This window comes from Miniopterus natalensis, chromosome 6, assembly GCF_054644295.1.
Source record: "Miniopterus natalensis isolate mMinNat1 chromosome 6, mMinNat1.hap1, whole genome shotgun sequence".
Classification (NCBI taxonomy): domain Eukaryota; kingdom Metazoa; phylum Chordata; class Mammalia; order Chiroptera; family Miniopteridae; genus Miniopterus; species Miniopterus natalensis.
The window spans coordinates 42,004,124-42,029,181 of NC_142086.1; the positions used below are offsets into that span (position 1 = coordinate 42,004,124).

At 39.6% G+C, this 25,058-nt stretch overlaps 1 protein-coding gene across 1 annotated transcript; it reads left to right on the top strand.

The window, feature by feature from the left end:
• Positions 1 to 1,974: 1,974 nt before the first annotated feature.
• TEX55 (testis expressed 55) lies at positions 1,975 to 24,712 on the top strand. Its single transcript, XM_016200106.2, has 4 exons — positions 1,975 to 3,642; positions 4,238 to 4,384; positions 6,104 to 6,166; positions 24,644 to 24,712. The coding sequence occupies exons 1-4, from the start codon at positions 1,975 to 1,977 to the stop codon at positions 24,710 to 24,712; spliced, it is 1,947 nt and encodes a 648-aa protein (XP_016055592.2).
• The last annotated feature ends 346 nt before the right edge of the window (positions 24,713 to 25,058 follow it).

Sequence of the window (25,058 nt, forward strand, 5' to 3'; positions counted from 1 at the left end):
TTTATGCTTGTTTTTCTTACTTCTCTATAATGATTACACTTAACTTATAAATGGAAAAACAAATCTACAAAATTAATGAATGCCCTTCTGAAATTGCAGACCATAGCCTTCCACTATTTTACTCTAAACGCAGCCTCCATTTGCTCCACACATTTTTAAATAAATAACTAAGGCAGATCGTTTGTATATTTATATTCAACAAACACATCTTGAGCGCCTACCACGTTCTAGGTGCTATTCCATAATGATTTTACTTTGTGGACCCATATTCTTCTCCCTGCTCCCAAGTGTGGCACCAAGGATCCCCACTCTTCCTCACACCTTAATCACAACCATTTGCATTTGGATGCTAAGTCTTATCTCTGATTAACTGAATGGAAGTAAGCCCATGTAAGAGGACTATCTGGCACTGTATCACCGACCCTTGGCGTGCCTCAGTGATTTTAGGCTTACAAGAGGCAATCCAATGTCTCCTCAGTTACCACCTCCACTGCCCAACTCCCAAAGCAGAGGGCGCTGGTCTGGAGTGGGTTCTTCTGATTTGTTGCAAACGGGGGGGGGGGGGGGGGGGGGGGGGGGGCCAGATCTCAGACCCTGGACCCCACTGGCCACCACCCTCAAGTGCGAATTGCCCCACTTGTTAAATATTCCTTCTCCTGCCTTTCCCCCCCTTCCTTACTGCCTTTCTTTCTGGAGCTAATCCCTAACCCCAGCCCTCCTTTCTGCTATAAGATTATTATTATATGGCGTGATTTTAGAACCCGTTCTGATGGGATCTCCTCCCTCGAGCCTTCCAGCCATGAATGTACAAATCAGCAGAGCACGCTGGGGCTTGGTTTTCCACGGCGGGACAGCTCCTCCTGGAGGGGATGGCAACCGCTGCCCACCTGTCCCGAGAGGGAGAGCATGCTCCTGCGGCAATGCCCGGGGGGGGGGGCAAAGCTCTCCTCTCCACTCGACACTGTGAGGAACGATCCGTATCACTGTGGCAACGTGAGTGCTCAGAGGACTAAACTCTTCCTGATACCACTGAAAACAGCACCAGCACTGCTTGTAAAGGCAGGATGAAAAAATGGTTTTCAAAAATTAAAACTGGCCCAGGCCGTGGGGCTCAGCTGGTTGGAGCTTCCTCCGCTTCCTCAGTCGGTTGCGGGTTCCAGCCCCCGAGGGGCGCAGTAGGGAGGCAACCCCTGGATGTTTCTCTCTCACATCAGTGTTTCCCTCTCTCTTCTTCTCCCTTCCCCTCTCTCTAAAATCAATGAGAACATATTTAAACACACACACACACAAACCCCATAGAGAATTTTTTTAAAAATTAAGACCAAAAATACATCATTTGGCCACATCACCATAATACTGATTAGAGCCTAAAGAGGGATAAATAACATTGAGCAGGACCATTTGCTAGCACAGTGCCCAGCACTAACATACTGTGGTCGCGAGGCAGCGGTCCTTGGGCACGCCGGTGGCAGAGGAAGAACGGGCTGGGCTGGGCGCCAGGGGCCGCCTCTGTTCAGTCCGCTGCCCCCTGCGGGGGCTGCGCGCCGGATCATCGCCTGACATTTCTTTGTGGATTGGAAGGGTGGTCCCTGAACAATCCGAGGTGACATGCACCAGTCCACAAAGCCCTGAGGTCCAGCGGCTGGGGGGTGGCGACGCCGGCGCCTGGTCATCACCTCTACTCCAGAGAGCAGGCGGGGCCCACCGCGCAGCAGCAGAATCCCTCTCCAGGCTGTGCCCAGAGCCCGGCAGCTTCCCCCCCCCCCCCCCCCCCAGCCAACCCCGCAGCCACCTCGCCTTCTGGCGACAGCCCGAGCTCCAGGCAGGGAGGGAGGAGGGGGGAGCGGTGCTCTGAGGCCCACACAAAGGCCCCAGGCATTGTTGTCCTGCGTTCCCCACAGGGTCGCCTAGACAACCCAGACTGGCCCCACCCACAGCATCTGGCAACTTAGGCCAGTCAGGGGCAAGCAGAACATGGAAGCGCTTCTAGAAGAGGCTCCCGGGAATCCATTGGAACCTGAAAGCACAAGCAAGTCCCTAAATGACAGCCACCTAGATCTCCAGGAAGACAACAGGAAGAACCTGGATAAAGGGGAGGCAGATAACCAGACTGATCACAGAACAGCTAACCAGGACTATGACCAAAAAGTATCTGGCCAGACTCAACCCATCATATTTGGCCAAGCAGACCACAAAGAGTCTGAATACAGTGAGCACAGAATATCTGATGAGGCTGAGCTCAGAGCATCCAACAGTTATAAAGTTGCTCAACACACAGGAATTGATCAGTTTAACCAAACAATGTCTGAACAGATGGCCAGCAAGGCATCTCACCAAGCCCATCATGTAGAATCTGAGCCAACTGACAGTTGGATGCCTGTTCTGCATAAAGCACTAACCTCTGAACAGACTGACCACAGATTCTCTGGTCAGGCTGACCGAAGAACTTCTGAACAAATTGACCGCAGATTGTCTGGCCAAACTGACCGAAGAACCTCTGAACAGATTGACCGCAGATTGTCTGGCCAGGCTTACAGAAGAACCTCTGAACAGACTGACCGCAGATTGTCTGGCCAGGCTGACCGAAGAACCTCTGAACAGATTGACCGCAGACTGTCTGGCCAGGCTGACCAAAGAACCTCTGAACAGATTGACCGCAGACTGTCTGGCCAGGCTGACCAAAGAACTTCTGAACAGACTGACCACAGATTGTCTGACCAGGCTGACCAAAGAACTGCTGAACAGATTGACAGCAAAAAGCCTGGTCTGGTTGACCAAAGAACTTCTGAACTGATTGACAGCAAAAAGTCTGGTCTGGTTGACCAAAGAACTTCTGAACAGATTAACAGCAGAAAGTCTGGTCTGGTTGACCAAAGAACTTCTGAACAGATTAACAGCAGAAAGTCTGGTCTGGTTGACCAAAGAACTTCTGAACAGATTGATAGCAGAAAGTCTGGTCTGGTTGACCAAAGAACTTCTGAACAGATTGACAGCAGAAAGTCTGGTCTGGTTGACCAAAGAACTTCTGAACAGACTGACAGCAGAAAGTCTGGTCTGGTTGACCAAAGAACTTCTGAACAGACTGACAGCAGAAAGTCTGGTCTGGTTGAACAAAAAACTTCTAAACGGTTTGACAATAGATCATCTGACCAAATTGGCTACAAAACATCTGTAAAGACTCACCACAAAGTATATGGCCAAATTACTGAACTAACTGAAAACCAGGTTGCTGACCAAGGTAAGAGCAGTACTCAGCACCCTACAGTTGACAAGCCTGACTACAGTGCGTCTGACCACGTTGACGAAGAAGATGATGACACAGACAACAACCAGTCTGACTATGGAGAAAGTAACCAGTATGATGACAGAATATTTACCAATAAGGAAGACAAAGAGGCTGACTTCAGTGTACAACCCGGCAAATTAGAGACTAACCAAACAGACCGCAGTGATTCCATGGTTTCAGCTGTATCTAACTCTGAAAGTGCAACCTTTCTGGAAGCATTCAACTCATTTGATTCCAGGTTCATCAATAAGTTCCAAGGAAAAGGCCAAAGATTTTCCCAAGCATTCCCCTCCATCACAGCCAAATTGGACTATATCATCAGTCAAGAAAAAAGTGGAATCCTAGTAACCGATCCTGTAGGTTAAAGGGGCATTTAATACCCGCCTGGGTGGATGGAGGCCAAGCCAGGGGCCTGTAGTGGTGGTATAGGGGGTGGAGGGTGGGCACAGGTTGGATCAAGGATGAGAAATAAACCCACGTGTTGTGATACGTGTGACCTATAAGATTCAGGAAGAAGGAGAAGGGTGGGATATATAGAAATGTGTTGCTTCCTCTGCCACCTCAAGGCCATTCAGGAAGGATCAATGAACCAGCATTCAGGGGACCTGGATTTCAAGTCCTGGGTCTGCTACTAACTCTAAAACACTAAGTTATTTCCCCTCTCTGGGCTTCTACCAAAGAAAAGGAATTTGGAGTAAACTGGAGATGCCTGTGAAGGGAAAAGCACTTGAAGTAGATTGGAGAAGCCTAAGGTACCTCCCAGGACTTGAGGTACATTATCTTGCCTAGAGGATGAGCCAGGTTTCTCATAATAATGTCTTTTTTCCAACTCCTGGTGTTCATATCCCATCATCACCAGATTCCACTGATAATAGCAAAAATAAGAGCAAGACTTCCTGGGGCCTTTTGATTTATTAAAGACTCTTTGGTGGGGGGGTATTTCCATTTCAGAACGATATTTCAGAATACCAAGATGGGAACAGTTCTCAAGCTCACAACCAAACTTATTGGAAGAAATTCCCTTCTCTAGTTTATCAAGATCCTTATCAAATTTCACTACAATACATGGAGAAACACCACATTCTGCAAATATTCCAGGTAAACCTCTCCTTCCCTTTTTTAATTGTGTTTTTCAGTAACTACAATGTAAAAAACAAACTTTGACCTGGCTTTCATGTGGTACAAGAAAGGGCCTTTGCTAATACAAAGAGTATTCTCTCATTGAGAAGTCAGTAAGATGTGCTAACCAAAAGTAGTAAGTGATAAACACGAAATGAGTGGTATTTACCATGATATGAAGCCATTCAGAGAGATCAGTTCGACTGGTTGATAGGGGAAAACTTGGCCAAGAGTTAAAGTTTGAGCCAGACTAGAAAGGATGGATGAAAATATTGGCCATTGAAAAGGAGGGGAAAAGCCTTTCCAAGCAGAATATAATACTTTTAAGGTAGCCAACCTGTGACCATCTAAGAAACTACATTCTGTAGAAGGAGAAAGTAGTTGAGTTGCTTTTTAATTCTTAAAATATTGAATTTGATTGACCTCAGGATATGGAGCTGGAAAATTCTTTAAAGTATAACATCCTTGGCCAATATAGAATTACAAGAGATGATCACATTTATAAAACATTTGTTGTTTGGTGGGTTGTTTTTGTTTGCCTGACATGTTTATTTTTATATTAATATTATTACCCAACAAGGTACATATTTGCATATAATACATGAGTACATGAAGTAACTTTGTGATTAGAAAGGTGTGAAATAAGAATGGCCCACCTCAAATGAAACATTTAAACTTAAGTTTAAAGAAGTAGTGTACAGAGGAAAGAGCATAAACTTAGCAAATTTATCCTAAGGCTCCAACCTGACTTGACCACTTTTCATCTTTGTTATTTAGGGGAAATTACATAACTTCTGTGAATCTCAGTTTCCTCATATAAAATAAGGACAAGTGATACTTCATTAACTCTGTTCTATGCCTTTTCTTTGTTAAAATGTCCTTTTTGGGAGAGCACTTATGGCAGGGTTTTCTGGCTTTTATCAAAGAACAACTAATTATTAAACTGAAGGATGAAAGCTGTTGAAGAAAGCTGAATTCTAGTCATTCTATAAATAATTTTCTTCATCTGTCAAGGAAAAGCAATGCTTATGCATTCAATATTGTTATTAAAAAATTAGTTATCAAATAAGTGTTCAATAGAAACAAATATAAAATACATAATTGGTGTGGGTACATTAAAGAGAACTTGTCTATTTTATAACTAAAATTTGCCCCATTGCTATTCCTTACAAATGAGAATTCTGTTTATTATAACTCAGAGGACTATTCAACAACAAAAAATATGGTAGTGAATCTCTGAAGTTTTCTATATGGTTTCTCATTTATTATTAGAAACATTGAACATCATTCTCACCTTTTAGAATCAAGTGCCTCAGAAGGAAGGCTCTATGTAAAATCATATAGTCTTCTTAAAATTTTCTCTGACTATTCTTCAAAACAAATAATGTTAATTTCTCAGTCGAGCAAAATCACAGTTCTCAAAACAAAAACTTTCTCTAAGAAACTTTTTCACTACCTCTTTGATCTTGGAAATTAGAGAAATATCCATGGCTACTTATTACTAAATTTTTATTCCTCCAAATTTTACCTGAGTTTACCTGATTTTATCAGTCATAAGAAAGTAATTTGTCACTTTACAGAGATATATAAATTTCTTTAAAGTGGTGTGTACATGTAAGTGCAAAAGATTGCTTCAGATGTAACCTGACCACGTAACTTTAGTTCAGAACTATAATGTGATGTCTTATGCTCTCTCAGCAGATCACTGAAAATTTAGTTTATGAAAAGCCAGATGACCCCCTGAGTTTTATGTTGTGCCAGGTATGGAATTGGAAAAAAAGAATGATCTTTTAATTACTTTTATTATAAATATAGCACACATACAAGTGTATAAAACAAAACATGTACAACTCAGTGAGTTATCATAAAATTAGCAAACTTATAACTACCATTTAAATTTAAAAATTAAAACATTGCCAGCATCCCAGAAGCTCCCTTTCTTTCCCTCAATTATTACTCCTCACAAGGGACTATTATTCTGAATCCTTTGACGTTGACTTCCTCACTTCTTTTTATAATTTTACTGCTAAACATGAATCATGAATAGCTTTTCTTTAGATTTCTCATCTTTTTCAACTTTATATAATGGGAACCATATAGTAGGTATTCATTTGTATCTAGTTTCTTTTGCTCAAAATTATGTCTGTGAAATTAATACATACTGTTGTGTGTAGCTGTAGTTCCTTTTCATTCCTGTATAGTATTCATTGTATGAAATGCCGCAACTTATCCATTCTATGATGAATGTTAACATCCAGGTTGTTTCCAGCTTAGAACTATTGAAAAAAAATTTTCCTATAAACCTTCGTGTACATGCCCCTTAGTGCACATATACAAACATTTCTCTTGAGTACATACCCTGAGAGTGACTGCTGGATCATAAGATATGTGTTTGCTCAGCTCTAGTATATTATTTCAAACAATTTTCCAAAGTATTTGTACTATTTATATTCCCAACAGAAGTGTATTTTAGGGTTCCAGTTGTTTTACATCCTTACCTAGACTATATCCATTATGTAATATTATCCATCTTCTTAGCATTAGCCATTTTGATGGGTGGTTAATAAATCATTGCAGTTTCAATTTGTTTTTTCCTGATTACTAAAGTAGTTTCATATCTTTTCATTTGTTTATTAGCCAGTTGGAAGTACTTATTTTTCTATTATATTGTTAGTCTTTAAAAAAAAAAAACTCATTTGTAACAGTTTCTATATATTCTGGTTGTGAGCTCTTTGTTGACTGTGTTTGTGACAGGTATTATTCCACTCTCTGCCTTCCCTTTTTATCTCTTATAGGTATTTTTGATAAACAGAAATTATTAATTTTGATGTAGTCAAATTTAACAATCTTTTTATTCATGATTAGTACTTCTGGTATCCTGTTTTAGAACCTTTGCCAAAGGTTCTAACCTTAGTCCCCTATATTATCTTGTAGAAGCTTGTTTGTGGGGCTTAATTGGGGAGGTATTAAATTTTGTTTGTTTGTTGCCTTTTACATTAGGGGTTCCAGAGGAGAAGAGAGAGAAAAGGGGATTGAAAACCTATTTGAAGAAATAATGACCAAAAACTTCCCTAACTTGGCAAAGGAAATAGATATACAAGTCCAGGATGCACAGACAGTCCCAAACAAGATGAACCCAAAGACACCCACACCAACATACATCATAATTAAATGTCAAAAGCTAAAGTCAACAAGAGATTCTTAAAAGTAGCCATTGAAAAGGCAATTAGTTATGTATGAGGACGTTCCCATAAGACTATGAGAAGACCTTCCAACAGAAACTTTGGGGACCAGAAGGGATTGGCAAGAAATATTCAGTGGTGAAAGGAAAAAAACTAAAATGGGGCTAAGGGAAGTGCTGAAATGTAGCAAAAGATAGGAGATAATGTAGACTGTCACCCACTGTAAATGTTTGCAAATGAATGCTTTTTAAATAAGCAGGATTATTACAGGTGATCTATATAAACATCAAAGCCCTGACTTCCAGGCTTTCCATTGTGTATATGGAAAGAAATATGACAATCCTAGTTAATTAGACAGTAGACCCAAAGCCCTTACATTTGATGCATTTTTATATTTAGTTCCATAATTCTGTTTAAATGCATACTGTTATTTCTTTTTCTTGATTTCACTTAGTTACATATATTCCTCATCATCTGATTATTTATTTTTCTTATAAAAATATATCATCAAAATAAAGAAATGCTTGAGGTTTTAAAAAAGAAAGGCAAAAACCTACAACCAAGATTACCCACCAAGGTTATCATTTAGTATCTAAGGAGAGAGAGTTTCCCAGACAAGCAAGAACTATAAAAATTCATCACCATTAAATCAGCTTTATAAGAATGTTAAAGGGACTCCTTTAACATTAAGTAGAAAGAAAATATCAAAAATAAAAATAAGAATATATAGGAAAGAAAAAATTCTCATTGACAAAGGCAAATAGTCATAACAGTGGATCAAACAATTTTAAAGCTTGTGCAAAGGTTAAAAGACAAAAATAGGAAGATCATGTGTAAATACAAGAATAAATTAGGGGGTACACAAATATACACACAAAACAGATAAAAATGACAAAAAAATAAACATTGGGGGGGATGAGTAAAAAAATGTAGTGATTTTAGAGTGTGTTCAAACTTAAGCAACCATCAATTTAAATTACACTGCTATAAACATAGCTTGGTATAAATGAAAAGCACATGGTAACTACAAACAAAAATATCTATACAAGATATACAAGAGATAAAGAGAAAAAAATCCAAGCATAACACTATAGAAAGTCATCAACAAACAAGAGAGCAGGAGAATAAGAAAATACCCGAGAAAAACCACAAAAACAGGAAACAATGAATACAATGGCAATAACTACATACCTATTAATAATTACATTAAATGTAAATGGACTGAATGCTCCAGTAAAATATAGGGTGGGTGAATGGATAATAAATAAGACCCAGAAATATGCTGCCCAGAAGAGATCCACTTCAGATCAAAAGACACACACAGACTGAAAGTAAAGGGATGGAAAAAGATATTTTATGCAAATAAGAACCAAAAAAAAGTTGGGGTAGCAGAACTTATATCAGACAAAATAGACTTTAAGACAAAGGTTGTAACAGACAAAGAAGGACATTATATAATAATAAAGGGATAATCCAACAAAAGTATATAATTATTTTTATTACATTTGTTGGGGTGACATTGGTTAATAAGGTCATATAAGTTTCAAGTGTACATTTCTAGGATACATGATCTGTATGCTGCACTGTGTGCCCACCACTCAAAGTCAAATCATCTTTCTTTACCATATATTTGGCTCCCTTTACTACCCCCACTCCCTTCCCTCTGGTAATTGTCTGTGTCTAGCAGCTATAGTTTTATATCCCACATATGAGTGAAATCACATGGTTCTTAGCTTTCTCTGACTGACTTATTTCACTTAGCATTGTATCCTCAAGATCTATCCACGTTGTCACAGATGGCAGTATTTGGTCTTTTCTTATGACCGAGTAGTATTCCATAGCATACATGTACCACATCTTCTTTATCTAATGCTCTGTTGAAGAATGCTTTGTTGCCTCCATGTCTTAGCCTCCATGAATAATGCTGCAAAGGACGTAAGGGTGAGTATATCTTTGTGAATAAATATTTTTGAGTTTTTTGGGTAGATACCCAGAAGAGAGATTGTTAGGTCATATGGTAACGCTATTTTTAATTTTTTTGAGGAAATACCATACTGTTTTCCATAGTGGCTGTACCAGTTTACATTCCCACCAAGCAATGAATGAGGGTTCCTTTTTCTCCACACCTAACACTTGTTATTACCTGTCTTGTTGATAACAGCCATTCTAACAGGTATGAGGTGGTATCTCATTGTAGTTTGATTTGCATTTCCCTAACAGCCAGTGAAATTGAACATCTTTTCACATATATGTTGGACATTTATATGTCTTCTTGGGAGAGGTGTCTGTTCAGGTCCTCTGCCCATTTTTTAACTGGATTGTTTGTTTGGTGTTGAGTTGTATGAGGTCCTTATATATTTTGGATATTAACCCCTAGTAGGAGCTGTTGTTTACAAATATCATCTCCCATTCAGTTGATTGCCTTTTTTGTTTTATTGTTGGTTCCTTTTGCTGTGCAGAAGCTTTTTAGATTGATATAGTCCCATTCATTTATTTTTTCTTTTACTTCCCTTGCCTTTGGGGTAGAATTCATAAAATCTTCTCTAAGACCAAGGTCCATAAGTTTAGTATGTATGTTTTCTTCTATATACTTTATTGTTTCAGATCTTATATTTAGTTATTTGACCCATTTTAAATTCATTTTTGTACAAGAGAACAAACTACAATCTAGTTTCATTCATTTGCATGTGGCTTTCCAATTTTCCCAGCACCATTTATTGAAGAGGCTTTCTTTTCTCCATTGTGTGTTTTTTACTCCTTTGTCAAAAATTATTTTCCCATTTACATGTGGTTTTCTTTCTAGGCTCTCAATTCTGTTCCATTGGTCTTTGTCTGTTTTTCTACCAATACCATGCAGTTTTTATTATCACAGCTCTGTAGTATAATTTGAAGTCAGGTAGTGTGATACTTCCAGCTTCATTCTTTTTTTCTCAAGATTGCTTGGCTATTTGGGGTCTTGTGGTTCCATACAAATCATGATTTTTCTTCTATTTCTTTAAAAAATGGCATTGTGATTTTGATGGAGATTGCATTAAATCTGTATATTGCTTTGGGTAATATAGCCATTTTAACTATGTTGATTCTTACAATCCGTGAACATAGAATACCTTTCCATTTCATTGTATCTTTTTCAATCTCTTTTAATAATGCTTTGTACTTTTCAGTATATAGGTCCTTCACATCCTTTGTTAAGTTTATTCCGAGGTATTTTATTCTTTTGGCTGCAGTTGCAAAAGGAATTGTGGTGTGTTTTTTTCATTTACTGAGTTCTGTCATATTCCTCTTACAAATGTTGATGTTTTTGTTTTAGCTGGCAGTTAACATGGTTAGATTCAATTTGTAAGTATTTCCTTGCCTTCTGTGGTTAATGGGTCATAGCTCAGGTCAATTATTTAAGCTTTTGCTGCACTACTTTGAATGTGCCCTGCGAGTGCATGATTCAGGTGTCAGGCTGACTCTTGTGCAAGTTTCATACACAGAATTAGAGAATCTCCTTCCCTCTTCTAGATTTTTCCCTCATTCTTCAGCATCTGGCCATATTTGGCCAGGATTCTTCTCCTGATTCTTCATCCAGAAAGACAGTGGGCTTTCTGTCAGAGTTGTAGGCATTTCCATGAGTTTTCATTGGGTCAAAGTCACAAATAATGAGGAATTCATTCCAAGTTGGTCAGTTGCTCCAAGTTTTGACTCGCTTCCCAAATCTGCCGGTCTTTGCTTAGTCTCCAGAACCTTCTGGTGGCTTGGGGGGGGGGGGGGGGAGGATTGTGTGTTTGTTTTGATTTGGTTTTTGTTTTTTAACATGGGGAGGGTTGTATTTTGTTTATATTACACAGTTGTTATTGGCAGGATTTATTATTTTTTTAAGTGCTTACTCTTGCATATTGGAAGCAGATCTTCCTTTTTTTATGTAAAATATATGCATTTAAGGGTTTATTACATAAATTTAAGTATGTGGTATTTTCCCTTTATTTAGTTCAAAATAGTTTCTGGCTTTTATTATGATTTCTTCTTCAACTTAGAGGTTTTTGGACATTAGATTATTTATATAAATGATCAAATATCAGATTTTTTAGTTACCCTTTGGTTAATGATTTCTAAGTCAATTGCACTTTACTCATAGAACAAGATTTCAAGTGTTTGAAATGTGTTGACTTGCTTTATGATGTAGTATGTAGTTAATTGTTGTGAATGAATTAATTGGGGTTGAAAAAGATTTATTTTGCAATTATTGAGAAGTGTTCTAAATATATCCATTAGGTCAGATTTGCTAAATATGGTGTTCAAGTATTCCAATATGATTGTAAATTTGCCTAATGTCCTATAGTTCTGTCAAATTATGCTGTGTCTATGAAGTTAAAGTTATGCTATTAGATGCAAATTAATTTAGAATTCTTACATCTTTCTAGTAAACTGAACTTTTTATCATTAAGAGGTATAACATGAACCCAACTACTCTGTTCAATATTTTTATAGCCATACCAGCTTTATTTTACTCAGTGTTTAAATTATATATATATATATATATATATATATATATATATATATATATCTCCTTATTACTTTTAACTTTACTCTGTCCTTAAGTTTTAGATGTCTTTCTTATAAATAGCATATATTATAATTTTATCATTATTAAAACTTGACAAGCTTTTAATTAAAGAATTAATCCATTTATATTTGATATTATTAAAGATATATTTGGTTTGCACCTATTGTCCTACCATGTGCTGTCCATTTGTCCTATGTCTTCTGTTCCTTTTCCTCTACTTTTTGCTTTCTTTTATCACTCCATTTTTCTCTATATTCATTTAGAAGTTATACTCTCTTAAATTTTTTTGGTCTCACATTGGGGTGACCTTTTACAATTAATAAACTTTGTTTTTTAGAGTAGTTTTAGGTTTACAGAAATATTAAGTGTAACGTAAAATGAGTTCTCATTTATTCCCTTTCCACACCCTGGTTTCCCCTATTAACATATTTCATTCGTGTGGTACATTTGTTACAGCTGATGAACTAATAGTAACACATTATTAACTAAAGCCCACAGTTTACATAGGGTTCTCTCTTTGTGTTATACATTCTATAGGTTTTTAAAAATGTATATGATGTGTATCTACAGTTACAGTATCATACAGAACAGGGTCACTGACCTAATATCCTCCTATTTTTACTGGTTCTCCTAGAGATGACATGTATTTTTGACTTATCAAAGTCTAAATGATTTGTATAGGACTTCAGTACAGTGTCTACAATTTTAATCCCACAACTACTTGGTAATTCCAAGTAGACCAAAATTGCCATTGGAAAAAAATTCTTTTTCATTCTCCTCAGGTACAGAAAATGATAAAAAAGAGAGACAAAAATGCAACCTACAAAGAATGAATCTCTCCTCAACATTGTTTACAACCATCAGTGTCAACACTATGTTCTGTTTCCTACTCTGAAGAATGGTTTTCGAATGGTCATTACTAGCAATTCTGCCTAAATGTGTTCTTAATTTTTAAGTAAAAATCTATAGGGTATTTTTTTACACTTCACATGATAATTACAGATACCTTTGGCTAATCATAAAAAAATATACATGTTATACTTATCCATACATTGATGTTTCAATACTAATTTCTCCAAAGTACTGAACAATAACAAGTTCAAAAATCGCAAAGAGGATTAAAAAAAGAATATTAGCAATTTACATGAGATTCTCCTAAAGAATACAAATCTATCAGCCAAAGAACATATATGCATAGCCAATGGACACAGACAACAGTGTGGTGATGGCCAGAGGCAGGGGGTTGGGGGTTGGGTGGAGGTGGGTAATTGGGGTGGGAGTGGGGGGAATGGAGGACATGTGTAATAGTGTCAACAATAAAAAATGTTTGTAAATTTTTTAAAAAGAATGTTTAAAGTTGTCAGAAATTATCAGAGTGTAGATTCAAGAACATGAGATTGGTTCTATTACCAATCTAATTACTCATTCATGAATAGCCTCCTTTACTTAGGACAAAGTTTCTTATATAATGTCCTCATTTATTATAAGCAATAAAACATTTGCTCACATGAGATTAATTTAATAAAGCACCTTCCCAAACTGTTGCTAATGAAAACCTGTTCTTGGATGTTAATAAATACAACACTTACTTAAATTTAAAAAAATAAAATAAATTCCACAAATCTATAATGTCTCCAAGTTGTCTATAACAATTTCAACCAGAAAATGTACAGAAAATAACTTGTAACAGCACTTTTTTTTCTCTTAATGGGAAATGATTATTGTAATATCTCTTTTCTTGTTTCTTAATACCTCCAACATATTTTTACTATTTTCTTCTTTGACCCTGACTGCTATGTTTTGCCATTAGTAGGTAAAATTTAACCTACTCCTGGGGACAGGTTCCTTCTGATTTTTAACCTATAGCAAAATTCAAACATGTTACACTACTCTGCACACCTGTGGGAGAGGCAGAATGACTCTTTCTCATTACCTTTATTCCCTGAAGAGAATCTACATCGATGGAATGTGTAACCAGTCGAACTGGTATTTAACAACAAAAAGCCTTACGGAGATCTGTCTGGTATGAGAGTATCTGCCCAGCAATCGTAACTGAGATGATCATCTGATACTATTTTTGAGCTAAATCTTTACTTAATTTCTATTGGGCCATTAAAGCAGACTTGATTTTTTATATTATTTGTCTGGTGACTTGGTGTGATTTTGTGGTTGCATTACAATGAATTAAGCTTCTGTTTGAACATTCATTCACAAATCTCATTTTTATACTTGAATTTCATTTCTAACAATTATACCAAAATCCCCTGTTTATAACTTAAGAGTTTATTGAGTTTTCTTTCAGTTGTCCACAAAATGTGCATGCGCTCAGACTCAATAAATGTTATCCACTCAGAGAAACAGCTTGTCTGTTGACTGTAGGCCGGCAAAACTAGATGAAAGCTGATAAATTTGCAGTGAACTTATGGGAAAAGTTTAAGTTGACATGACTAATATTACAATTAATCAGTTGGTTGAGCAAAGTAACCCAAAGACTGAAGGGCCAACAATATTATTAGTGATTGAACACTGGGATGCTGTCAATAACATCTGAAATTAAGTATTGAATTTAGTGCACTGGTTTTCAGCCCTAATACCAGACAGCTTTATTATGTCTGTTAAAGCAGAATACCTCAAACCAGACCACGGCAGCTACTTCAGCCCTTCTCACAGGCTTTCTGTGATACATTTCACAACTGTCATTTTAATCTTTCAGTGAGGCAGTGGACCAGAGGAACGGGCTTGTTATGGTTCAGTGATCCTGTCTAAAACTATTTGACTGAAAAGGGAAAGGAAAAAAAATGGAGATCAAGCCTCACTTTCAGTGAGTCGGCTCACTACTAAAAGAGGTGTCCAGTGGAAATCAATCAGCTAGAAGTACTTATACTTAGTTCTTCGTCTTTAAGTGGTAGGATGTGGTCTCAGGCCAGGAGTCCACACTACAGGTGAGAATCTGGCTCCAGATGGCTGTGCACCCATGCTTGAATCTTCACTCAGTCCCTTGGCTGGGAACATTATAAAACTAAAACTCAGACAGAGATCATTGTTTTTATGAATGACAAACAATATTAGTCTCCCAGTACCTTATTAAGTTTTCAAAATGCTGTGTTTTTTCTTGTAGTGCTGCCAGGATTTGCAACAAGCTAACCCTAGAGAATGGTAGTGTGACCTAATGATATGAACAGATAGGATTCCAGTTTGCCTCATTTTGTTTTTTAATTGTTTTTAAAAAGCAATTAGTCTCAAACGTCATTAAAAATACAGTAACGGTTACAAAAAAAGTAAATCTATTTTAATATTCAAAGCAGGAGGGAGAGTAACCACAGATTTTTATGATTTCTGAAAACAGAAAGCAGATGGGATAGCAATGACAGATAAACAAGGGTGGAGGCCCCATCGCAGAACCCACAAAGGCAGCTAAGTGGAGGGAGAAGATGTTTTTCCAGGCAGAGCCTCAGAGGGTTCCAGGCACAGTGTGGGCAGGTACAGAAGAAAGGGGCAAGCTGTGAGTAACAAAGGACTCCTCCTTTCTAATGGCCTTTACACTCTATTTCAGTCACCTACCGCCAAAGCCACGCCTGTCATCACTAAAACTACCCCACAATGAAATCACCCATGCAGGCAAATTACACTTTAGAAATGACACTGAACCTGGAGATTTTGATAGGAAATATTTGTGTCAAATTTGTATATTGAGAAAAAAATGTGATACTTTTTGTCCAACCACATAATTGATTCGTGGGAACTTGGTATAGATTTAAGATATTGCCCTGCCATGTTCATTGCAGCTATTACTCTCAGTGAATCATTGTTGTTTTGCTAACTTTTCCCCTGGAATACTGTTAAAATATTTTATGTTAATTAAAATATTTTATGTTTAATTAGATAAATATTTTTCTTAATGATTTCTGCCTTTGGCATTATGCTTACAAGGGGCTTTCCAACTCAAGATTTCATTATTTTCTTATTTTTTTCTTTCTTTCAGTCTTTCTCTTTTTACCTCTTTTCTATGTATGTGTATATTGTTATGTACGTATATGTATGTTTTTATGTGATATGGGGTAGATCTAACTATATGCATTCAAATAATAAACAATAATTACAGTAACATTAATTGGATGCATAAAATTGCATTGCATGAATATATCACAATTTATTTGGTCCATTTTACAAACTCTCTGTAATGCAATTTGACCACATAAATCCAAAAACTTTAAAATGAGCATGCCCTTTAGTCAGAAATTCTAATTCTAGAAATTCTTACTAAGGAAATAATGAAACATGCTTAAAATTTTATGTACAAAAATATTCCCCATGGCATTATTTATAATGTTGAAAAATTGAAAATCTAAATTTTCAACTTGAGGGATTCAATTAAATACCTAATAGCATAGTCATATGGTGGGATACAGCACACTCATTAAAATTATGTTGTAGAATAATCCCATAGGGCAGTGATTTTCAAACAGTGTGCTGCAAGAATTTTTAAAACATGCAATCTGACTTTAGTTAGGGCCACTGACCTCTTTTCCCTTAGATTGTCAAATTTTAGAAAATGACAGCCAACACAACAACAGCTGTCCAGTGTGAATGAATCAAAATTATACCTTTTTTTTGTCGGATCAGCAAAAATATATTTTTTTGGTGTACCCCAGAATTTTAGTAATTATATTATATGTGCAGTGAGATGAAGAAGCTTGAAAAACACTACCATGGGGAAGTGTCTGCACCATATCATAAGTAAAAATAACTGGTTTAGAAGACTATGAACAGAATGATCACAATTACATGGAGGAAATGCACAGAAGAAAGACAGAAAGTGCCACGAGGGTAGAGAGTTTGTCTCCTTTATTCCTGCTTGAATAGTTTCTGAATGGATGCTCCTACGCCAAAATGTTTATTGTGTTTATCACTGGGTGAGGAAGTGTAGTGATTTTTACTTTCTACAATGAACATACATTCTATTTGTTATCAGGATAGGCTAAAAAAATATTATTTTTAGCAGCAAACAATAATTTAGAGCAATTCTTAAAGAAATGCAGATACCTTCATATAACTGGCCCTCTGATCACACACTTTTGGCTCTTTTGAAGTATTACTTAATGTGAGGTTGTTTTTTGTTGTTGCTTCTCCGCCCCCCCCCCCCCCCCCCCCCCCAGGACTGAGTAGATCTAATTCACCCTAAACCTCTCAGGTTAGAAATGCATTCATTCACTCAAAGCTATTCTAGCTTGGGTGAGGCAGAAAGGGCAGAGGAAGAAAGACAACAAATAGATAAGAGAACACCAGATTCTGATTATGTTTACAAAGGAAATAAAACATGGTGATTTGAGAGAAAGCGAGTGGAGTAGAAAGGGCAGGCACTTTTATTAGGGTGATCAGGAAAAGCTTCTCAGAAGAAGTGAGCTGAGCTGCACCTGAAGGGTATAAGGTGTCAGCCCTGGGAACCGCTAGGAGAAACGGATTTCCACACACCGGAAGAACAAATGCAAAAGCCCTGTGGTTGGAGCATACATAGAGGGTGAGCAGCGCCTACTGACGCTGGGAAGAATTCATGGGTAACCTGTGAGCCGTGGTAAGGCGTCTGGATCTTACCCCGAGTGCAAAGGGAAGCCAATGGCATTTTTAAGCAGAGAAGCAACAAAGTCTGATTTCTGTTCTTAAAAGTTCTCAGAACATTTCTGATTAAGAAGGTGGCTTTAAATTGCATCACAGAATCTTCCACCTCAATGCCTAATAAAATAAACAAAAACTTGAAAAATTAAAAAGTATATATACTTGCCAAATATCAAATAAGAGAAGCCACAACCTAATTCACTGTTCTTCCAAAGCGGGTAGCCAAGTAAAAAAAAAGACATTCCCAGGGGGAAAAGCAGAGAAGAAGAAAAAAAGCAAAGGCCTGGAATTCTTATTATTACTCTTAAAGCCAGACAGTGTTGCTTTATCTTTCAGAGCTTCTAACCAGGACGTAGTAGGGGCGGGGGGCTGACTGATGGAAGCGCAGGCTCGGAGCTAGATTCAGAACTGAGAGCGGGGTCCAACCCTGCAGTCTTCTGACATAATTGGTCGCGCCAGGGAGGGGACAGCAATGGGGAGAAGGAACTGAGAAGGGCCAGCCAGAGACACAGGAGAAGCACGATGAGAACATGGTATTATGGAAGCCAGCGAGGAAAGCAGTATAAGAAGGATGGAGCCCTCGGCCGTATCAGTTGCTGCCGGGGGACCAAGTAAAATGAAGACGAAGACGTGTCCGCTGAATGTGGCAACAGAGAGGTCGTTTGTAACTTGACAAGCAATTTCAGTGGAGCGGTAAGAATGGGGGCAAGATGGAATTCGGTTGAAGGTTTTTTATCTATAGTGTCCAACAGATAAAAACAAATCAGTTGATTAATAAAAGTAGGATCGGAAACAAGATGGCGGCGTAGGTAACAGCTGCACCCGCTGCCTCCCGCAACCACATCAAAATTACAGCTAAAATACAGAACCACCAGCACTCAGAGCCTCCTGAGATCTGGCTGCACAGAAGCCCCACAATCAGGGAGCTGAAGCAGCACCGAGACCGGGAGGAGGGGCGGAGACGCCGGCGGATCAGGGCTGAATCGCAGACGTCTGCAGGCCCACACCCGGCGCAGCGGGTCAAACCGGGAGGGAATCTCGGCGGTGGGGGTACCCTGGAGGAGGGGGGGATCCCAGCCCCACAGCAGGCCCCCAGCCCAGGGCTCCAGGGCCAGGAAGAGATGTCCACACAACTTCGGGCTGTGAAACCAGCGGGGACTGTCCCTGAGGGTCGAGGAGGCTGCAGGAGCCCCAGCAGCTCCTCTAAAGGGCCCGGCACGGACTCACTCGGACGCTCCCTCTGAGCCCAGCGCCGGGCAGCAGCTTGAAAGGAACTGGGGACACTTGGGGAGGCACTAACCTGCCTGAAATTGGGGTGAGAGCTGGAGGGGCAACTTCCACCATTGCTCCTTTGGCGAGTCCTCCCCGTGCAGAGCTGGCAGGCAGACTCCATATTTGAACCGCTAGCACCTGACTCGCACCTTTGGCCCCGCCCCGTGATTCCCGGAGGCCCCGCCCCTCCCCACCTGCAGCTCGTCCAGGCCATTTCCAGGGGCTTTTCTGTGCAAGTGGCCTTTCGAGCCTCATGCTTAGGACTTTCCTAAAATCTCTCAAACAAGCAGCAGCGGGCCCCATACAGCTTGATAAGTGGCCCCAGGCCTGGCACTAGTGGCAGCTTCCATTGGCTCATAGCTTGGCCTCTCCTGGACACCTCCAAGCCCAGCACAAGTAGCAGCCAACTATGGTTTGCTGTGTAGCTCCTGCTGGGTGGCCCTGAACAAGGCACTGGCACAGGCTGACTTTGCACCTCCTGGGAGGCCCCCGAGACAGTGCACCTGGTGGTCAGACTCAGCCACGCTGGATTACAACCCTACCACATCCACGAGTGACACACTGAAGGGGCGCACTTGGTGAACACCAAAGCTCCACTGAAGTAAATCCTGGTCCATAGGGGTGTCTCCAGCACAGCAACTCTCTGGCCGTAGTTGCAGCTGGTCCTCACAGCTGATTGGCCTGGGGGTAAATTCCTCCCAGTGATGCCAACAGCAACCAAGGCTCAACCACAACAGGACAGTGCACACAGCCCACACAGGAGCACCTAGAAGGCCCAGCTCAGGTGACTGGGGAGGCTGAGCCACTGGACCCTACAGGACACCTATTACACAAAGCCACTCTATGAATTCCAGGAGACATAGCAACTCTACCTAATACATAGAAACAAACACCTGGAAGGAGCCAAAATGTGGAGGCAAAGAAACATGTCACAAAGGAAAGAATGGAAGAAATCTCTAAAAGAGGAACTAAATGAAATAGATCCAAGCAAGCTAACAGATAGAGAGTTCAGAATTTTGGTTTTAAGGATGTTTAAGCAGACTATTAGGGAAATAACAGAAAATCGATAACATAATAAAGTACCAATTTGAAATGAAGGCTACAGGAACTGAAATGAAGAATAATTTGCAGGGAATCAACAGTAGAGTAGAGCACTTTGAGAATCAAATCAGCAATTTGGAACATGAGGAAACAAAAAACACCCAACCAGAACAGCAAAAAGAAAAAAGAATACAGAAATATAAAAATAATATAGGGAGCCTCTGGGACAACTTCAAGAGGCCCAACATTCATATTATTGGGGTACCAGAAGGGGAATAAAGAGACCAAGGAATTGAAAACCTATTTGAAAAAATAATTACAGAAAAATTCCCCTACCTGGGGAAAGAAATCGACTTACAAGTCCAGGAAGCACAGAGGGTCCCAAACAAGAGGAACCCAAAGAGGCCCACAGCAAGACACATCATAATTAAATTCCAAAGGTTAAAGACAAAGAGAGAATCTTAAAAGCAGCAAGAGAAAAGCAATTAATTTACCTACAAGGGAGCACCCATACGACTGTCAGCTGATTTCTCAAAAGAAACTTTGCAGGCCAGAAGGGAGTGGCAAGAAATATTCAAAGTGATGAAAAACATGGAACTACAACCAAGATTGCTCTACCCAGCAAAGCTATCATTTAGAATTGAAGGTCAAATAAAGAGCTTCACAGATAAGAAAAAGCTAAAGGAGTTCATCACCACCAGACCAGCACGACAGGAAAAGTTGAAGGGTCTTCTTTAAGAAAAAGCTAATGAACAAAAGAATCTGACGAACTAAATAGATCCAGAGACATTGACGCATGCAACAGACGATCATATTTCAGAGGAAAGAGGGAAGGGGGGTGGAGGGTGGGAAGAGATTAACCAAAGAAGTTATGTGCATATATGCATAACCCATGGACACAGTCAATAACGGGGTGAAAGCCTGGGAAGGGGGTGGGAGTGAAGTGAAGGGGATCAATTTGGGGGGGGGGAGAAATGGGATACCTGTAATACTCTCAACAATAAAGAAATTTTAAAAACACACACACACAAAAAAACAAATGCAGAGCTTTCCTTCAAAAAAAAAGAAAGAAAGAAAGAAAGAAAGAAAGAAAGAAAGAAAGAAAGAAAGAAAGAAAGAAAGAAAGAAAGAAAGAAAGAAAGAAAGAAAGAAAGAAAGAAAGAAAGAAAGAAAGAAAGAAAAGAAAGAGAGAAAGAAAGAGAGAAAGGAAGGAAGGAAGGAAGGGAGGAAGGAAGGAAGGAAGGAAGGAAGGAAGGAAGGAAGGAAGGAAGGAAGAAAGAAAGAAAGAAAGAAAGAAAGAAAGAAAGAAAGAAAGAAAGAAAGAAAGAAAGAAAGAAAGAAAGAAAGAAAGAAAGAAAGAAAGAAAGAAAGAAAAAGAAAAGTAGGATCATTCCAGATACTGAGACCAGAGATCATGTTTTCCCTTGGGACCTCTTACACCTGACATGTATGATTGTGCCCAACATTCTCAACACAGGTTTTATAGACTTGTCCCTTAATGTTGGATATCAGAGATATTATAGAGGTTCTTCTTCATTGGGTGAAAAAATTGGGTTAACTGGTTATTTTATTGGAATATGCTTATCCCATATAATAATACCATATAATAACCATAAATGGTTATGGAAATGGTCTAAAGCCCTTTCTAATTGTAAGAGTCTATTAATACTGGCATGTCCCTTTTCTGGGAGAGGGCTGGACTTGCTTTCAGAAGTCACTGTCTGATGGCCATAATTCAAAAATATGAACTAAGTTAAGCATTTATCACTCACAGGAACTGAAGGGGATAGGAGAATGTTAGCGAATGTTGAGCAAAAGGGTTGCTGAGTGAGAGAGAGGACCCAGTAAAGATAAAACAACCTGAATTGCTACATTTCAGTAAAAATTTGCAAAGAAAGTCAAGACCTGCTATAGAAAAAACATTTTCAGAGGAACTCAAGAATTATGTGGACCCGGGCACTTCAGGAACATAGTTTTCAGGTTTGGCTGAGCTGTTTCTAATATGGAAGCTGAGCTTTAATACCATTTAGAATGTTACACTGATTGTCTCACTACATTCAAACAATATAGCCTAGTGGTTAAGAGTGTGGGCTCTGGGGACAAACCGACCGGAGTCTTTACCTCTAAATAGCTCTGTGACCATGGGCAAGTCAGCTTCCTCAACCTCCAGCTCCCTCATCTGACAAATAGGGCATAATAATAATATATAATTCACAGGGCGATTGTGCAGAGTAAATTTGACAATGCCTGGGACTTTTAGTAAGTACTAAAAACATGGTAAACAACATCATGGCTTGGGAAATCTTTTTTCCCTGAAGTTGGTGATCAGAGCAAAATGAGTTGTGTAGCTCACACTTCTAGTTCAGAGAACTTCCAGGTCTGAGGCCGTCTCTTCCACCCAGATGGCATTACAACTCCCTCCCTCCCCATAAAAAAGTGGACTTTAAGTGAGGGGTCTGTTTAGAGAGTGCAATGTTTGTTCATAGAAATGTTTTGGGGGTTTCTTGTCCCAGAGATGAGAGAGAAGAGCCCCATGAGGATTGGAAAGTTGAGGGTATGTATAGGATCAACATCTTGTAGCTCAGTTAGAAATCACATTAGTCACCAGGATGGTTAAATTGTCTTGCAATGACCACAGAGAAGGATAGCTTTGGAGGGTGATGGTGCAGTGGTATGGCCAAGCAGAGAGGGGACAAGTATACCTCCCTTTAGTTCCAGGTTCCTGAAATGTACTGAAAATGGATTCAGCTTCAGAACTGGGGTCTTGGAGCGTGGATGACATTGGAGGGTACAAACTGGCTGCAAACCGGAGCACACTCTGGTGTTTAGGAGAGCTGGCTGGGGTTGGGTGCGAGCTCTCGTCAGCCAGACCAGTAGACCACCCCATCTACCCTGAGGCTGCTGGTGGTGAGCCAGATGGTGGGTGGTGCCGATGGCCAAGAGGAAGGGACAGCAGCCTGTCCTGGGTCTGTCACATAAGATGACATTGCTTCATGTATATGGGGAATTGGGAGGGGGGTTATTGGGGAGAAAACCACCTCCCTTCTGCCACCCTAGCCTCCCAAACCACTGGAGTCTCAAGTCTAAATTGTAGTGATAGGAAGAAAATATCTAAGTCTTTCTAACTGAACTGAGGTTTCTCAAAATGAGAACTTAGTGATGAGCTTTGGAATAGAGTTAAGATGTGGTTAAGGGAAAGGAGACATTAGCAGAACACAATTAGAAAGCAATTACTGGAAAAATAAACCAATCATGCTTATATGTTAAGGACCTTAAATTCCTCATCTAATCAGTTGCAGTTGTTATCTGAAAAGTAATCTTCCTTTTCCTAGCCAGCCTCTTATTTCTCGTTGTGGGTTTTGTGTTCACATTATCCATTTTGAAAAGATTCGTGTTTATTTTCCCCCCACATAATTCTACTAACAGAACAGAAAGTGCCTAAGATATAAATGGAGACATATGTCCTTGTTTGCTTCCTTGCTACTTTACCACAAAGATTTCCAAGAGTACCTGTTTTAAATAACTTACACATTTCTTTTTTTATAAGTGTCATATAGATCCTTTGTAAACATGTGAACTATAAAAGTCATCCACATCATTCTCGACATAAATAACCCTCGTAACGTTTGCATCCTTCCTAACTTTTTAATTCATATACACATAAATACACTTAAAATTTTACAAGTGTATTGAATTATACAAACTTTTTTGTAACCTGCTTTTTAAGTTTTCAATAACTATTTGTTGAATAAATGAGTGACCATATTTTCATGTCATTAAACATTTTCCTGTGGCATCGTTTCTCATTGCAACTGCGCAGAATTCCACTGTGTGAATTCTCATGCTGTGTCTAGCCAGGCCCTGCAGAGCTGGGGAGGAACCAGGCAGGTGATGGACACAGAGACGCCCCGGGCAGGCCCCCTCACGGGGAACGTGCTGCCCAGCTGCTGGAAATACTGGCAGCCCCAGCCTCCACTGGCAGCCCCCTTCAGGGATTGCCTCAGCCACAGAAAGCCGCCCTCCCAGGGTGCCCCCTGAGGACTGATCACAGAGGGGCCCAATGCAGCTGCTGTAGCAGTTTCCTGGGGCTGGGGAAGGGGTGCAGCCTGAGGCTGTCCCACCTGCATGGCAGCTCGACTTTTCTCTCTGCCCAATGCCATTTCTTCCCTCTCCTTTCCCTGGGTGTTTAATCCCAAATAAATGCACTGCACACTAACCTCTGTCTCTGAGCTGGCTTCCTGGAACACTTAATCTGTGACAGAGACAGTCCTGACCTATGAGATCTCCCTAGTCTATTGATTAAAGCACCCAGTAGATTCTAACATCGCTGCCATTATCCATCGCTAAACCAGGCAAAATAGACTATGGTGCATGCCCATCATGAAATATTACGCAGCCATTAAAAGAAGTGTGGTTTCTTTTGTTCAAATATTGGTGGGGCTGTGTGTACACATGGTGAGTCGAGAGGAAGAGAGGAGGGGAGGGAAGAAGAGGGGATGGAAAGGAGGAACTGGACATTATCAGATAATTACTTGAGCACTCTTTCTATGCTTGAATTTCTCCTAATCTTTTTGTTCCCAGATCTCTTGCCCCTTAGTCTTTGGACCACCTCAGTGTGAGTATTACTTGGTCAATGGCTATCCCCCATAAACGCAGCAAATGCAAGTTATAAAAACCAAAACTAGATGAAACCCTGGACAGATATACGTGAACAGGCATGACTATGAGCAGTCAGAACAATATATAGATTTTTAAATGCACCAAAAGCAGAATAAAGGATCGAGTCACACTAATAACAACAAATCAAGATAAAAACAAAAGTCCTGTGAGCGTGTTTGAGGGAAGCCCAGACCTGGGAAGGATCCAGAGGAGTGAGGTGCTGAGCCCTGCCGAGGTGCCTCCCTCTGTCAGAGTCACACATTCCAGAGCAGAAGAATCTACTGGCCTAAACTTCCAGTTACTTCCCACCTGGAGGCAGGCTCGCCCAGCATCAGGC